The following is a 15,807-nucleotide window of genomic DNA, read 5'->3' on the forward strand; positions in this document are numbered from 1 at the left end:
ATTCAGAGTCCCACCAGTTCTCCCTGGCAAGACAGGACGAATGACGAAACCCGGGAAGATTTTTGTTTTTATAGTTAGGCTTTGACCCCGCCCCTGTCTCTTCGGGATGGGGTGAGGGGAGGACAAACCCTTTGTGTGTGCTCAGTCGGGGAATGCGACCTGGGTCTGCAAAGCTGGCAGAACACCGTGCTGTCCTGAAATACATTCCCGTGTGCAAGCCCTGCTTTTGATTGCAGCGTTTATGAGGAAGATTTCCTGAGTTCCGACCAAGCCTGGAGTCCCGGCCTGGGCCGAGAGCCTCCTGCAGGCGTGGCTTCACTCGCCTGGGGTTTGATTGACTAGCCTGAACGCGCCAGTTCCGCGAGATAGAGGCGATCTGGGCGTGGCTACTTCTGCCTGGCTCGGCCCCCTACTTTTTTTTTTTTAAGCTATAGCTATGGTTACCACGTCTCTCCCCGCCTCCCTCCGCCTCCTAAGAAGACGACTACCCATTGGCTGTCTGTCACCAAAGTGGTTTGTTATTGGTCGTTGGTGACACCCGGCGCTCCCCCCGCTTCCCTGTCTCTCCGGTCTCTTGAGGAGCCCTGGAAGGAGGCTCGGCTGGTGCAGCCGAGTCAGGGGGCTGTGCCGGGACCGGGCTGCGGCAATCGCTAGCGGGTCATGTCGGCCGCCCAGGGCTGGGACCGGAACCGCCGGCGGGGAGGAGGCGCGGCCGGCGGTGGCGGCGGAGGTAGCGGGGCCGGCGGGGGCAGTGGGGGCAGCGGGGTTCGGGGTTCTGGCCAACTCAACCGCTTCGTGCAACTCTCCGGGCGGCCGCACCTGCCAGGTGAGTCGTGGGCGCGGGTCCCGGGTCCCGGCGGCGTGCGGGGAGGCGGCCGCGGCTCGGTCCTTTCCCCGGGAGGACGACCGGCGAGCCCCCACATGGCACCGGGAGCGGGAGCGAGGGAACTGCAAAACTGTCTTAGAACCCGGGAAAAGTCCTTGGGTGGCGGCGGCGGTTGCGTCCAGAGGTCTGGACCCGGAGTTGGGTTTGCCTTTCCGAGGGAGCGCCTCCCGGCTCCTTGACATTCCCCAAACGTCCCTCGCCCCCCGGAGCCCCCGGTCTCTCTTCCCTACAAGATCACGGTTCGATCTTGTGAAACAGAGACAGTGGCGCCCAACTGTGGAAAATTGTCCCCAAAAGTGTTCAGTTAAGGACAAAAGACACAAGAGCATTTCCAGTCGCGATTTGGGTGTTAAAAAACAAAACCAAAAACCACCCGAGTATGCGGGAGTTAGGCATTCGGAGACGGAAGAAAGCAGGGGGGAGGGGGAGCGGTGGTCGGGGTTAGGCGATGTTTCAGCCCGAGGACCAAGGGAATTAAGGAAAACTAGTTGGATTATTAATATTTTGGAATGTTCAGAGACGGAATGGATAATGGTGCTTAGATTTTAATGGGAGGGGGGAAGAATACGCTGAGAGACAAAATTGTGCGGTGTCTTGAATAAGAAAACAACAGATTGAGAATTCAAAAAATATTTTCCAATGCGATAAATTCACATGTTGGCCTGCTGTTCCCCATCTTTGAAATTCAAATGCCTTAAAAGACGAAACCGAATCAAGCTGATATATGTATGTAGACTATTTTTGAAGAGGTCCATCTATTTGAAAGTGAATATTCGACGTAGCAAAAAGAAGGTAGATAATTAAATACTGCGCCGAAAGCCAAATATTATATTGGACAAGTTCATTTTTTTTTCCATGAAGGAAACTGTCAAGAATGATGTGCTAGTCATTCACCATTTTTTTCCCCCCCCTGAATGGCGTTGAGTTGATCATATCATGGATACATTTGTCTAGCTGATGAGTTTTCAGAAAAGAATGGTTTTTGAATTGTATTTACTATTGTGACTTGTACTTCTAAGTAATCAAAAATTCTTTGTTTAATTTAAAGATAACAAAGGGAATTTTGCACAGAGATAATTGCTAATATCTGTCATGAGGTTATTGACGCATGCTGGAAATGTACACCATCCCATTTATATGTACCTCTGAAACTAAAATGACTATTTGGACATAATCATATATAAAATGTACCATGAGTTGGATTTGAAATGTCAGTATCAGACTGGGTGGATTAGAATTTAGGAATATGTGTGCTTTAATGTGAAAAACAAAAAAAAGGAGAAATCTTTTATCTTGTTCCAAATTACTAACAACCACTTAGATTTTTGCACATTGAGAGATTAAAAGATAAACCTCTTGAAAATAACCAGTTTGCCCTCTGCCACTGCAGTCTAGGTCTTTGGTCATGGATTAATTATTACACCATGGGCTTCTTGTGGGCACATACCCAGCGATTCCTTGAAGCTGGTGGGTGCAGTCCGTCACTGCCACCATATGAGGGCAGTAGAAGCCATGATTTCAGATATGGGCTTTAGGTGTGGACTATTTCTGCATTCTCTTAGCACACAAGGCCAGTAATAGCCATTTGTCCAGTGGTAAAGATAAAACATATCTAAACTGTGAAAATTCATGTAGTGGAGTCTTCAGTCTTCTCTTTCTGCTTCCTTTTCCTCTGGCTGGTGCTTCATTCCTCCTTTTCTGTGTCGGCATCTTCTTTTATTTTCAAAAATTGGGAAATTATCTGATTTTTACATAGTACACTTTGAAATTCTTTCATGCTAATTATTATTATTATTCTCCCAGGTGTTGCATTGTAAATACTACCCCATATCTCTCTATTTTGAGATTTTAAAAGATCTCAGGTGATGAGGAAGAAGAACATCTACATCTATTGTGTGTGGCAGCATGTATTTTTAAGGTCTAACTTTGTCTTTGACCTCTAATCCCATTTCCCATTTTTATTTCTTCTCTAAATGTCCACGTATTGGAAGATCCCTTTCTCTTCCTTTCTGCATCTCTAGTTTCCCATGAAACAAAATGAATCTACCAAGTCTTCCTGATATGTTCTCCCTTTCCCGCAGTGATGGCAACATTAGCCTTGCAGTTACGCAGCCTGAAATTTGGGTGTCCCCCTCCTTTGCAGTTTTCCTTGTCCTTCAGGTGTAATCAATCGTCAGGTTTTCTTTATTTCCTTTGTAACTCTAGTCCCTGCTGCCATCACCTCTCAATCTATAGTAGCTACTGCTCTTGCCTTCAATTCATATAGCATACAAATCTTTTGCATCACAGATCTGTCCTCATCCTTGTTTATAATTCCTGGCTTATTTGTGTGTGCGTGGGTGCGTATTTTCAGTGCTGGTCTCATTATGTAGCTCAGGCTTGCCTTAAACTCATGATCCTGCTGCATTTTAGCATCACATGTGGTGACATTACAGGTATAAAACACTATGCCTAGCCTCTCTTAGCTTTTCAGTGATCTTAAAAATAAGGCAAGAATCCTTAACATGATGTAAATGATACCATATAGTCTGCCTCTGTTCACCTCCAGGTTATTCTTCCATTATATTCTCTTGCATTTTGATTTTTCTTCCGTCTCTGTGATTCCCTCTTACCACAGAGCCCATTGCACATACTCATTCATCATCCAGAAACCTTCTTATTCTTCATTCCATTTTCTTATTTCTTCTGTTGGAGCCCATCACATTCTTCCCTCCTCCCTCCCATGGGAGCCTTCTCTGACCTTCCCAACTTGATATCTTCTACCTTTGCCTTCTCCTGGCATTATATGGGTCTCCTTGGGCATGCTTAATATTGTATTGTGATGATATTCATCATCCGATAGTCTTTTTTTTTTTTTTTTGGCCAGTCCTAGAGCTTGAACTCAGGGCATGAGCACTGTCCTTGGGTTTTCCTCAAGGCTATCACTCCACCGCTTGAGCTACAGCACCACTTCTGGCTTTTTTCTATGTATGTGGTACCAAGGAATTGAACCCAAGTCTTCATGCATGCTAGGCAAGCAATCTACCATTAGGCCAAACTCCCGGTGTAAATACCAGGTACATATGCATTTATACATTTATGTACATATTCACCTCACATACACACATGTATTTTAAAATTCTAAATTCATACACTGGCATTACATGCAGATCATGTTAGTGTATAGTGGATTTGATTGATTACTGTGATTCCTTCTCCTGGGACCCCACTGAATGGACAGATAAAAATAAAATTCTTAAACATGCAGGTAGTAGATTAGACTGTATTTATTGTTCCAGTGCAAGTGATACTTTGTGAAATCTGGAGTACCTTCTTGCCTTTCTGTTCATCTCTGAAACAATATGGACTTTGTGGTTGCTTTATAGGATATAGAATTCATAACTTCTTACTCTAAGTGATTGGTGATTTCTCTGCACCCAGTAGAGTACAGGGAAAGTGCGTTTTTGTAAAATAGTCTACAGGGCTAGAGATCATAAGAAAGACACTGGGTAATGAGATGCAAGTTACTGTGTGAGTGTGATTAAATGAAATGTGCCCAGCAAACAGTTAAATATCAATACTAACACGGGAACTGAAATATACAATTGGTAAAGCTGGGTAAAAATAATACTGAAGGCTTAATGTATAAAGCATAAAATCAAAATGATACAAAAGAACATACGGTAAAATGTTTTTCCTTTCACGCTTCACCTGAGCTAATTGCCTTCCTTCCTAGAATGGAAAGCAGTGTGTATTTGTTTGAATGAGCATTTAACATTTTTATACTCTTATTATAATTGATGTACAATGCATATCTGTATACATGTAGAAATTCATACACAAAAGTGTCTGGAATCTTTAGGATGATTCCTAGAAGTGAAATTGCTGGATCAGAGGATATATACTGTTTAAACTTTGATTAACTGTCCAATTGTCCTCCTTAGAGGTTGTTCCCGTTCCTGTCCTGCAGACGGTGTCAGAGCGCTTGCTAGCTGCTTGCTCGTTCTCTTGGTAATGAATGGAATGGGTTTTTAAATCCTTTTTAAAATTGTCTGCTTAATAGGAATATTTTTCTTAAGCATCTCTTTAGCAATTAAATGAACCATATTTGTTTTCTTTATTAATATTCTTTGAGATGTTAATATTTTTCTAAAGATGTTTTTATATGGTTTATAGAAACTCGGGTTTTAAGGTAATTGGTTTTTTGTCTTTGACGTATGATTGCAGATATTTCTCCACTGTTCTTTCAAATCTTTTGACTATATATATTTTTTCCAGCAAAAATGAAAAGAAAATTGTAGTTAAATTATATCCTTTTCAGATTCTAAAGATTTCTATCATAAGAAAAATCTTCCTTAGTCCAATATGATTTCTAGTTAAAATTAAAAGGAGTAGTCTTGTGTTTTTTTTCTTGGTACTTTTATTTTTATATTAGATGCAGTTATTCATAGAAATGCAATATTGAGATTGGGACCAAGGTTTACTTTTCTCCCAGGTGGCTCCCTAGTCATCACAGTAAAGCATTTTACTGAACAGTCCAGTTTTTTTTCTTCTGAGTTGAAGCCTTAGTAATGTCTTAGCTACTGTCGCATTGTATAATTTGATATTGCTATTGGAAATTCATTTTGCTTCACTGATCACTTTACCTATTTTTTAAGTTTAATTTTGTATTATTATAAAGGTGATGTGCAAAGGTTACCATTATATAAATCAGGTAATGAGTACATTTTTCTGGACGTTATCACTCCTTTTCTCACACTATACCAACTTATATAAAATAGTCTGTCCCCCTTTCCTTTTTTTTGGTTTTAGTTATTGTTCTCCTTTATTCTTCTCAGAGTTCTGAGATGTTTTCCTTATTAGCTAGAATTAGGTAATAAAACTTAGAATTAGCTAATCATACCCACACCAGCATGTTTTATTGATGGTTGTGTTGGTGTTACATATTCAAGATAAGGTCTCATTGCATGGGCTGATACACTGTCCGTCTTAGAACTACAGGTTTGCACCCCTACCATGACCAGCTACCATGCAAATATTTATTAGTAAAGCATTATTTGGAATAGTCAATATGTTTTTGAAGTTCAAGATCTAGCTGTATATTTCTTGTGTTTAGGAATAGGATATATATTAATTTCTTACTGGTAGCCAATAACAATTATTTTTTTTGGAGTTGGAGTTCTTGCTGTGTTGGCAGATTGGTCTGTAACTCCTGGAATTAAGTGATCCTCTTGCTTAAGCTTCCCCAGTACTGAAAGTGTAAACACCACACCACATCTTTGCAAAGTTGTATTTGTACATTTTCTGCTATGTTTATTCGGTAATTTTCCCTTTTTATGCTACTCTAAATGAAGTTTCTATTTCTGTTATATCTTTTATCTGGGTTGTTGAAATATGAGGATATTATTAATTTCTGAGTTTAATTTATGCTTTTGCAATTCTAACATCCTGAGTAGTTTCTCAGATTTTGTTTTTTGTTTTTTTGCTATACTAATTGAACCTAAAGTCTTGTCCTTTTTATAATAGGCAAGTGTTAAATCATTTGAGCCATACTTCCAGTTCTCCTAGTTGTTTCTTTTTTCTTTTTTATGGGGGGGGGGTCATGGGGCTTGAGCTCTGGCCTGGGCACTGTCCCTGAGCTCCTCAGCTCAAGCCTACTGTCCTACCCTTGAGCCACAGCCCCACTTTCCATTTTCTAGTGATTAATTGGAGATAAGAGTCTCTCGGCTTTGTATTGCCTGGGCTGGCTTTTAACCTCGATCCTCAGATCTTAGCCTCCTGAGTAGTTACGATTACAGGTATGAGCCACCATGCCTGGCTTCGAGTTGTTTCTATAGAGAAAAATAATATTTAACAGTGGAGACCATTTTATGTCTTCTAGGGTTTCTGTTTCTTTCTTTCTTTCTTTTTTTTTCTTTTCTGTTGGTTGTAGGGCTTGAAGCTCGAGCCTGGGCACTGTCTCTGGGCTCTTTTGCTCAAGGCTAGTTCTCTACCATTTTGAGCCATACCTCCACTTCCAGTTTTTTTTTTTTTTTGCCAGTCCTGGGCCATGAACTCAGGGCCTGAGCACTGTCCTTGGACTTTCTCAAGGCTAGAGCTCTACCACTTGAGCCTCAGCACCACTTCTGGCTTTTTTTCTATGTATGTGATACCAAGGAATTGAACCCGGGTTCTCGTGCATGCTAGGCAAGCACTCTACCACTAGGCCACTCTTCCTGGCCCCTGCAGTGCATATATTTCTATCATGATAAAATTTTAGCCTTGATGAGGTCATTACTAAATTGATAGATTGCCTGTCTAGCAAGCATTAGGCTCTGAGTTCAAAACTCCAGTACTGGAGAAAAAACAAAAAGAGCTATTACCATTTAAAAGATTTATTATTATTATTACTAGTCCTAGAGCTTGAACTCAGGGCCTGAACACTGTCCTTGGGCTTTCCTCAAGGCTAGCTCTTTACCACTTGAGCCACAGCACCACTTTTGGCTTTTTTTATGTATGTGGTACCGAGGAATCGAACCCCGGTCTTCATCCATGCTAGGCAAGCACTCTACTACTAGACTAAACTCACGGCCCCTTAAAAGATTATCTTTAATAAATAGAAATAAAACTTATCAATGTCTTTCAAGATCTATAGGAATTATGTAATTTTTATTCTTTAATTTACTTTTTCTTTTTTTTTTTTGCCAGTCCTGGGGCTTGAACTCAGGGCCTGATCACTGTTCTTGAGCTTTCTCAAGGCTAGTGCTCTAACACTTGAGCCACAGTACCACTTCTGTTTTTGTTTTTTTTTTTTTTCCTGTGTACGTGATACCAAGGAATCAAACCCAGGACTTCCTGCATGCTAGGTGAGCACTCTACCACTAGGCCACACTCCTGGCCGTTCTTTGATTTATTCTTATGGTGAATTATATCCATAGATTTACTGCTACCAAACTATATTTTAAAGCTTGCTTTAAAGCTTGCAAATTTTCTCTTTTCTGGTTAAAAGATATAAAGGTTTGGTTGAATTTCCACGAGATCATTTAGGCATTGCATGTTTCTTGGTGGAAGTAGCTTTTGGACAATTAATATCTACTATGATCATTGGCCTGGTGCTATTTATTATTATTTTTCCTCCTTCTTATCCCCCTCCCCCCTCATCATCCTTAGTTTTCTTCTTTTCTGCTCTTGAGCTTGAATTCAGGGCCTGGGTGCTATCCCTGAACTTTTTTGCTCAAAGTAATGCTCTACCACTTGAACTACAGCTCCAATTCTTGCTTGTTTTTTCATAGTTAATTGAAAATAAGAGTCTCGGAGACCTTCCTTCCTGAGCTGCCTTTGAACCATGACACTCAGATCTGAACCTTCTGAGTAGCTAGGATTTCAGGCATGAGTCATTGTCACCCAGAACCCACCACCTACCTACCCTCCCTCCCTTTCTTTTCCTTCCTTCCTTCCTTCCTTCCTTCCTTCCTTCCTTCCTTCCTTCCTTCCTTTCTTTCTTTCTTTCTTTCTTTCTTTCTTTCTTTCTTTCTTTCTTTCTTTCTTTCTTTCTTTCTTTCTTTCTTTCTTTCTTCTGACTGCTTTGACTCTTCTAAGCCCTCTACAGTTTGATACATTTTTAATTATTTTGTTAGGTTATACAAAAAAAATTGACTGAGATCCTGGTTGGGATTATATTGAATCTCTATCTCCATTTGCCATTTTGATAATATTAAGTGTCCATCCATGAACATCAGTGTGAGGTATTTTTAAACTGTTTAGATCATTAATTAACTGTAGCCAGTATTTTTTGCTTTCCAGAATGCATTCATTGGTACTTTGCTTGCTTTTCCTAGTCCTGTGATCCGTGTTCCTTTTTAGGTTTTTAGCCAAGTCTATGTCTTTGTATTGGTGCAATGGATATTTCTTTTGCCCTTATTTTATTTTTCTCTTTTATCTCTTTTCTGTTCTGCTGGTCATATTTTGCTTCTTTCTCTTGGCCGTCTTTCCTTTTTTCCCCCCGTTGGTCTTGGAGCTTGAACTCAAGTTCTGAGTGCTATCCTTGAACCTGTTTGTGCTGAAGGCCCCACTTCTGGCTTTTTCTAAGTAGTTTATTAGAGATAGAATCTCACCAACTATCCTGCTTGGACTGGCTGTCAACCGTGATCCTCAGATCTCAGCGTCCTGAGTAGCCTGGATTATAAGCGTGAACCATTGACACTGAGCTTGGCTATTTAGAATCTCTTGAAATCTTTGCTCCTCCTGAAGAATTACTAGTTTTTATAAGGCTTTTGAATTATCTCCCACCATTACTGTACAGGGAAGATATGTTCATTACTAAAACTGGAAAATATAGGCAAATTGAAACCAGAGAGAGCCATCCATGGAAATTCTACTTAATGACAATCACAACAACATTTTGACATTTTTATCTTTACATTACTAAAAAGGTTCTTTATCATTGGTTATGTTTTATATAATACTATATGAATAATTGTATGGCTAGATAGGTGCTTAAGAATCTTAAAATGGCAATATTTACATGTTTAGCTCTCAAGAATTATTTGTATTTTGTAGCTTTATGGGTGGAAATGGTTTCTCTTCAGCTTACCATAAGAATGACGTTAGTATTTTTTTCCCCTACAGCTGAAGGCTAAATACGCCTCCTTCACAACTAAGCTTTCTAGGGAAAATAAACTTTGTTGTTTAAGTTTGTTCTTTCTTTTTCTCCTTTATAATTCTTTCTTTTGTTCTTCCATTCTTCTCTTTTTTCTTTTCGACCTATTACACTTTCATTTTGTACCTCTCTTTTGCTCAAGTGTTCTTGCTAAGTAAATTCCTAATTGATAAATCTACTGTTTCTTACTCTTTGCCCTGGTTAAGTTCTCTATAGAGTTTTTTAAATTTAATTTCATTGTCAGGGTGATGTTACATATGTAACAGGGTTACAGTTGCATATGTAAGGTAGTGAGTACATTTCTTCTCGAACATTGTTACCCTCTCCCACATTTTTCTCACACTTCCCCTCCCTCTATAGAGTTTTAATTTGACTACTTTCTAGGCTAGAACTGAGAACACATTATAATTAAGAGTCCTTATTTATAAAGAGCTTATAGTTAACCTATTATCTCTCGAGTTTTTCATTAGTTTTCCTTTAGCTGCCTCATTATATTGGTATCTGAGTATCTTTTTCATTTCCTTGTTTCTCCTTACTCCTATTTTCCTTGAGTGATATCCATAATCTTTGACAGTGTCCAGAACATCTCCAGCCTCATTTCTCTTCCTAGTTTGTTTGCCAATGGCCAAGGACTTTTCCACCACTTGACCAAGTACCTTTAACATGCAGAGTAATGTCATCACACTTCCAGTCAAACCTGTTCTTCCTCAAGTGCTCCTTCCAGTCTTGAGTGAGTCAAACCAGAAGTACCATCATGGTTGATTCCTTCCTTTATTCACCATTTATCCCATTCGTCCCTCTCTGCCTTTCTAACATTGGCATTTATATTTTCAATTTTATATTTTATCTATATAGAAGTAGTTGCAATTGTCTAATTCTTCTTGACAGGTAAGTTGAGAGGAAGGAACTTAAAAAAAACTTACAGTATTAAACGATTTCATGCTTCTGGATTTTTGTTTCTTCATTTGGCTTGGTTTGGTTTTTTTGTACTAAGGTTTGGATTCTAACTCTTGGAAATGCTAGGCAGGCTTGCTATTTCAGTCACACCCTGAACCATGCTTTATGATTCTATAATAGTGATACATATTGTTTATTCTTCCAACCTCCACCTAAGAATGTTTATCCATTTTCTTTTTTTAAAAAAATCATTATTATAAAGGTGATATACAGCTGGGTTACAGTTACATAATGAGTCCATTTCTTTTTGGGCAGTGGTACTCCTTCCCTTATTCTCTCATGTTCTCTTTTAAAGTACAGTTTTAGGGGGTAGGGGCATAGCTCTTTGGTAAGACATATGTTGAGCACATGCTAAGTCACCAAATGTCAGAAATAGTTGTAGCATCCTTCTATCTGTGTCATGATTCCATTTGCTCTTTCTGATAATTTACTTAAAAAAAACTTTTCCATTTTGTGTTTTACCTTCTTTCTCTCCATTGATAGAGCCTTTTACCTTGTTTGAATTCTCTCTCATCTGATTTTTTTTTTTTTTGCCAGTCTTGGTGCTTGAACTCAGAGCCTGAGCGCTGTCCTTGGGCTTTCTTGAGCCACAGCACCATTTCCAGCTTTTTCTATGTATGTGATAACAAGATATTGGACCCCAGTTTTTGTGCATGCTAGGCAAGCACTCTACCACTAGGCCAAACTCCTGGCCCCTGATTTTTCTTTTATAGCTAAGATAATACAAGTATTGCCTAGAGTTGCTAAACCAAATGAGCTTTTAAAAGTCCCCATTCATTGTGATCTGTTTTCAGGCCTTGTTTTCTTTACGTGTTTGGCCTTATCCTCCGTCTTCTTTAGTAGTTCTTGTTCTACTACATGTTTAGGAATTTGAGTTCCCTCATCATTTTCTTTTCAGTTCTCTCCCATGTACTAATAAATCATGCCACTTTGTAACTTTGACTCAAACCTCTCTAAGGGCTGTATTCTTGCTTTCTCTATGTCTTGTCACATTCAGCATATCTAAAACTAGATATGGTATTTTTTTATTTTTATTTTTTATTTTTGCCAGTCCTGGGGCTTGGACTCAGGGCCTGAGCACTGTCCTTGGGCTTTTCTCAAGGTTAGTGCTCTACCACTTGAGCCACAGCACAGCTTCTACCTTTTTCTGTGTGTGTGGCACCAAAGAATAGAACCCAGGTCTTTGTGCATGCTAAGCAAGCACTTTACCACTAGGCTATCCTCCCGGCACAAGATGTGGTCTTTTAATGAAGGGTAGCTATTAGATAATTTTGATCAATGAAGTGATATGATGAGATTTATCCTTTTCAAAGTTCCTCTAGCTGCTGATGGAGATGAGATGGTGGCAGATGATGAAAATGCAGCATGGAAGCCTTTTAGAATATTCTGGTAGTATCTTAAAAGGAGATGGTGGCCTATAAGCCAGAGTTTGGCCTAGTGGTAGAATGCTTGCCTAGCATGCATGAAGATGCAGATTTGATTCTTTAGTACCATATACACAAAAAGCCAAAACGTGCTGTGGCTCAAGTGGCAGAGCGCTAGCCTTGAGGAAAAAACCCAAGGGCAGGGTGTAGGCCCTGAGTTCAAGCTGCAGACTGACAAAAAAAAAAAAGATGGTGGCTTAGACTGGCACACTGATTCTGTGGTCAAAAGTGATTTGAGTGTGAGATATATTTTAAATCGACATCAACATGATTTTCTGTGAAAGATGAAAGAATGAGAGGAATCATCATGATTTTTGAGTTTTTGTCTTGATCAACAGATGGGTGATGGTGTCATTGTGTTATGATATGGAACAGACTGGAAGGAATAGAATGGTGGGAGTAAATCAAGAATTCTTTTGGCTTTGTTAAGCATGAGATGCCTACTTACCCTTCATATAAAGGATACAGGGGAAGCAGATTTTGTATAACTGAAACTCGAAGGACATGTGGAGTCTCAATATGTAAATTTCAGAATTATTAGCATACAGATGATATTTACAACTTTTGCCATTTGGAAAAGTTTAAAAAAATTGAGCGAGAGACTACGACTTAAAATTTTGAAGGGAAGGAGAAGCAAGATGAGTAAGTTAGGAGGAAGGTCATGGATACCAACAGAAGAAAATATCTAAAGGAGGGAGGTCACCTTGTCAGACATGGCTGAGTGTTTGAGTAAGATAAGTAAGATGGCAGCCTTTGCTAACATTGGGGCCCCTCTAATTTGTCACTGAACATCATAGGATTTAGGAGGCTGATTCAGGACCTGCTAACTATTTACAGCATGGGAAAACATATGCAGAATTTCAGATCACCAACTGGTACAATAAAGTAGAATTTAGAAACAAACTGTCATTTTAATAGCCTGTATTCTTCCTAAACTATTTTTAAGGCCAACTCCCTACTTTGAAAAATGATTTTAGCTGGGCACAGTGGCTCACACCTGTAATCCTTGCTACTCAAGAGGCTAAGATCTGAGGATCAAGGTTCAAAGCCATCCTGGGCACAAAAGGACCTAAGACTCTTATATCCAATTAACCTCTTGGCTTGGCTGAAAGGTAGGGTGGTAGCCTCAAGCTGAAGAGCTCAGGGACAATGTTCAGGCCCAAGGGTAGGGTGGTAGCCTTAATCTGAAGAGCTCAGGGACACCGCCTAGGCCAAGTTCAAGCTCCATGACCCACCAAAAAAAAAAAAAAAGATTTTAATGGATTTGTACCCTTAGTATCATTATCTTTACAAGATAGAAAATACTTCGGAGAGCACCTAAAAGTTGACTTCTCTTTACTGAACTTGTCCTGATCACTCCTAAAGCTTTTTCTTCATTAAAATTTTAAACTGGGGGCCAGGATTTTAGCCTAGTGGTAGAGTGCTTGCCTAGCATGTACAAAGACTGGGGTTTGATTCCTCAGTACCACATAAATAGAAAAAAACCAGAAGTGGTGTTGTGGTTCAAGTGGGAGAGCTGTAGCCTTGAGAAAAGCCTAAAGACAGTGCTCAGGTCCTCAAGCCCAGGACTGGCCAAAAAAAAGAAAAAGTTAAACTGAAAAACTCTACGGACGTGATAAAATCTGATAGTATCAAGAAGTCTCTTGCCAGGCTTGGTGGCTCACATCTGTAATCCTAGCTGCTCAGGAAGCTGAGATCTGAGAATCACAGTTCAAAACTAGTCAAAGCCCTAAAGACCAAGAAACTCTTACCTCCAGTTAACTACTAGAAAACCGGAAGTGGGGCTATGGCTCAAGCGGTAGGGTGGTAGCCTTAAGCTGAAGCACTCAAGGACAGCGCCCAGGCCCAGGGTCCACACCCCACAACCAACCAAAAAAAAAAAAAAAAGAAGCCTCTGTTCACTTGAGATCCTATCTTCTTTCCAGTAAGTGTCATCTATTAAGAGTTTCTTTATACAGACTTCGTATCAAAGCAAATTAGAATATAACAAGATATTCCTTCATACCTCTCTTTAAATTTTTTTTTTTTCTACTTGGGCTGGGATGTAGCTCAATGGCAAACGCTTGCCTAGCAAGTGCAACATCCTGGGTTCAATCCCCAGTGCCAAAAAAAAGAAAAGACAAAAAAATAGTTAAAAAATGTTTTTTTTTTTTACTTAAAATGCATTTGAGGGATTGTTCTTTGTTAGCACATGTTGACTTAATCACATTCTTGTTCATGCCTGCAGGTATTTTATATTTTATGGATGTTACAGATTTTATCAGCCACCCAGTGATGGATAAACTTTTAAATTGTTTTTGGTTTCTATTGTTATTATTGGTTTTTACTGTTCTTAAATATTGCTGCAATGCATGGTAATACTGTCAACCTTTTCTTCGAGTTACAGAACCTTTAGACTCATAATTTTCCCTTTTTTTTACTCAGCTTTCTTTTCCAACTTGTCTTTGTTTTATTGAATATGTTAGGTACTTTTTCTATGTTGGAACCAGGGCTTGAACTCAGGACTTCTTGATCTTGCTTGACTTTTTGCTCATGGCTGGTGATTTAACCACTTGAGCCACACCTCTAGTCCAAGTATTTTGCTGGTTAATTGGAGATAGTTTCTCACACTTTTCTGCCCAGGCAGGTTTCAAAGAAGAATCCTTAGATCTTACCTCCTTACTAGCTAGGTAAGATTTCTAGTGTGAGCCACAAGTGCTCAGCTAGCAGGTATTTAAAAAAAAAACAAAAAACATTTACTTATAACCCATTGTGAAGGGTAGGTACTATTTGTTTTTGTTTTTATTTTGTCAGGGATTTGAACTCAGTGCTTTGTATTTGATAGGCTGGTACTCTCATCCCTTGAACTATGCTTCTTTTACTAGTTATTTTGTGGAATCTAGTGAATTCTTCTGCTTGAGGACTGGCCTTGAACTTCAGTCTTCTAGATTTAGTGTCTTGAACAGCTAGGATTACAGGATTACAGCTAGGATTGAGGTCTTGAGGATTGAACCCTGTGCCCCTAACAAGCTAGGCAAGTATTCTACTACTTAAGCCATGCCCTTAATCCTTTTTTTTTGTGGGTCATGGGGCTTGAACTCAGCCTAGGCACTGTTCCTGAGCTCTTCAGCTCAAGGCTACTGTCCTACCCTGGGCCTGGTGATGTTCCTGAGCTATTCAGCCCAAGGCTACCACCCTACTCTTGAGCCAAAGCTCCACTTCCATTTTTTTCTAGAGGTTAATTGGAGATTAGAGTCTCAGGTCTTTTTGTGCCGGGCCTGGCTTTGAACCTTTGATCCTCAGATCTCAGCCTCCTGAGTAGTTAGGATTACACCGCCTGGCTCTTAATCCTTTTTTAAAACAATATTTTGTTTTTGAGCTACGGTCTCACTAATTTTGTGTAAGCTGTCCTCAAACTTGTGATCCTTCTGCTTGCATTTTTAAAGTAGCTGGGCCTGTAGGTGACTGCCACAACCTGGCTCAAAGTCATGCTTTTCACTCAGCTGCCCGTGCCTGTGCTCCTTATTCCTTCAGTTCTTTCTATTGCTGCTGTAGTTCAAGCCTTTATACTGGGTTTTTTGAAAGTATGACAGTGATTGTTACTGTTTCCAAGATCAGAATCCTTCAGTGATTTCAGATATATTGAGAATCCAGCCTGATCTCACATTTATCATTTTTGATATTTACTATACCTCACTAAAATTGCTCCAAGCTTTTATGTAAGATTTAATTATTGAATTGTCTGTAAGACTAGGTAGTGAAATGAAACATGTGATGACTAACAAAAAAATGACATTATAAATAATCTTTGGAGTGGAATGATGCTTTTTCTTTGAGTTGTTTCCCTTTTTATCCAGAATAGCTCCTTGCCGTATGCTTTTTATCAACAAACTGTTAATTGAATTAATTTGAATCAGACATGTTATTGATCTTATGCTAACCAC

At 39.6% G+C, this 15,807-nt stretch overlaps 1 protein-coding gene across 3 annotated transcripts in view; it reads left to right on the top strand.

The window, feature by feature from the left end:
• The first annotated feature begins 545 nt into the window (after nucleotides 1–545).
• The window catches only part of Klhdc10 (kelch domain containing 10), a 53,084-nt gene continuing 37,822 nt past the window's right edge, over nucleotides 546–15,807 (top strand). For 2 of the 3 annotated variants that reach the window (XM_090333290.1, XM_090333291.1), the window contains exon 1: nucleotides 546–826. In XM_090333290.1, coding sequence (XP_090189416.1) covers nucleotides 661–826 — 166 coding nt within the window. In that variant the 5' untranslated portion in view covers nucleotides 546–660. The remainder of the gene's footprint in view (nucleotides 827–15,807) is intronic. The other variant, XM_090333292.1, reaches the window with a different exon arrangement.

This window comes from Megascapheus bottae, chromosome 5, assembly GCF_031878675.1.
Source record: "Megascapheus bottae isolate mThoBot1 chromosome 5, mThoBot2.hap1, whole genome shotgun sequence".
In the NCBI taxonomy this organism is placed as follows: domain Eukaryota; kingdom Metazoa; phylum Chordata; class Mammalia; order Rodentia; family Geomyidae; genus Megascapheus; species Megascapheus bottae.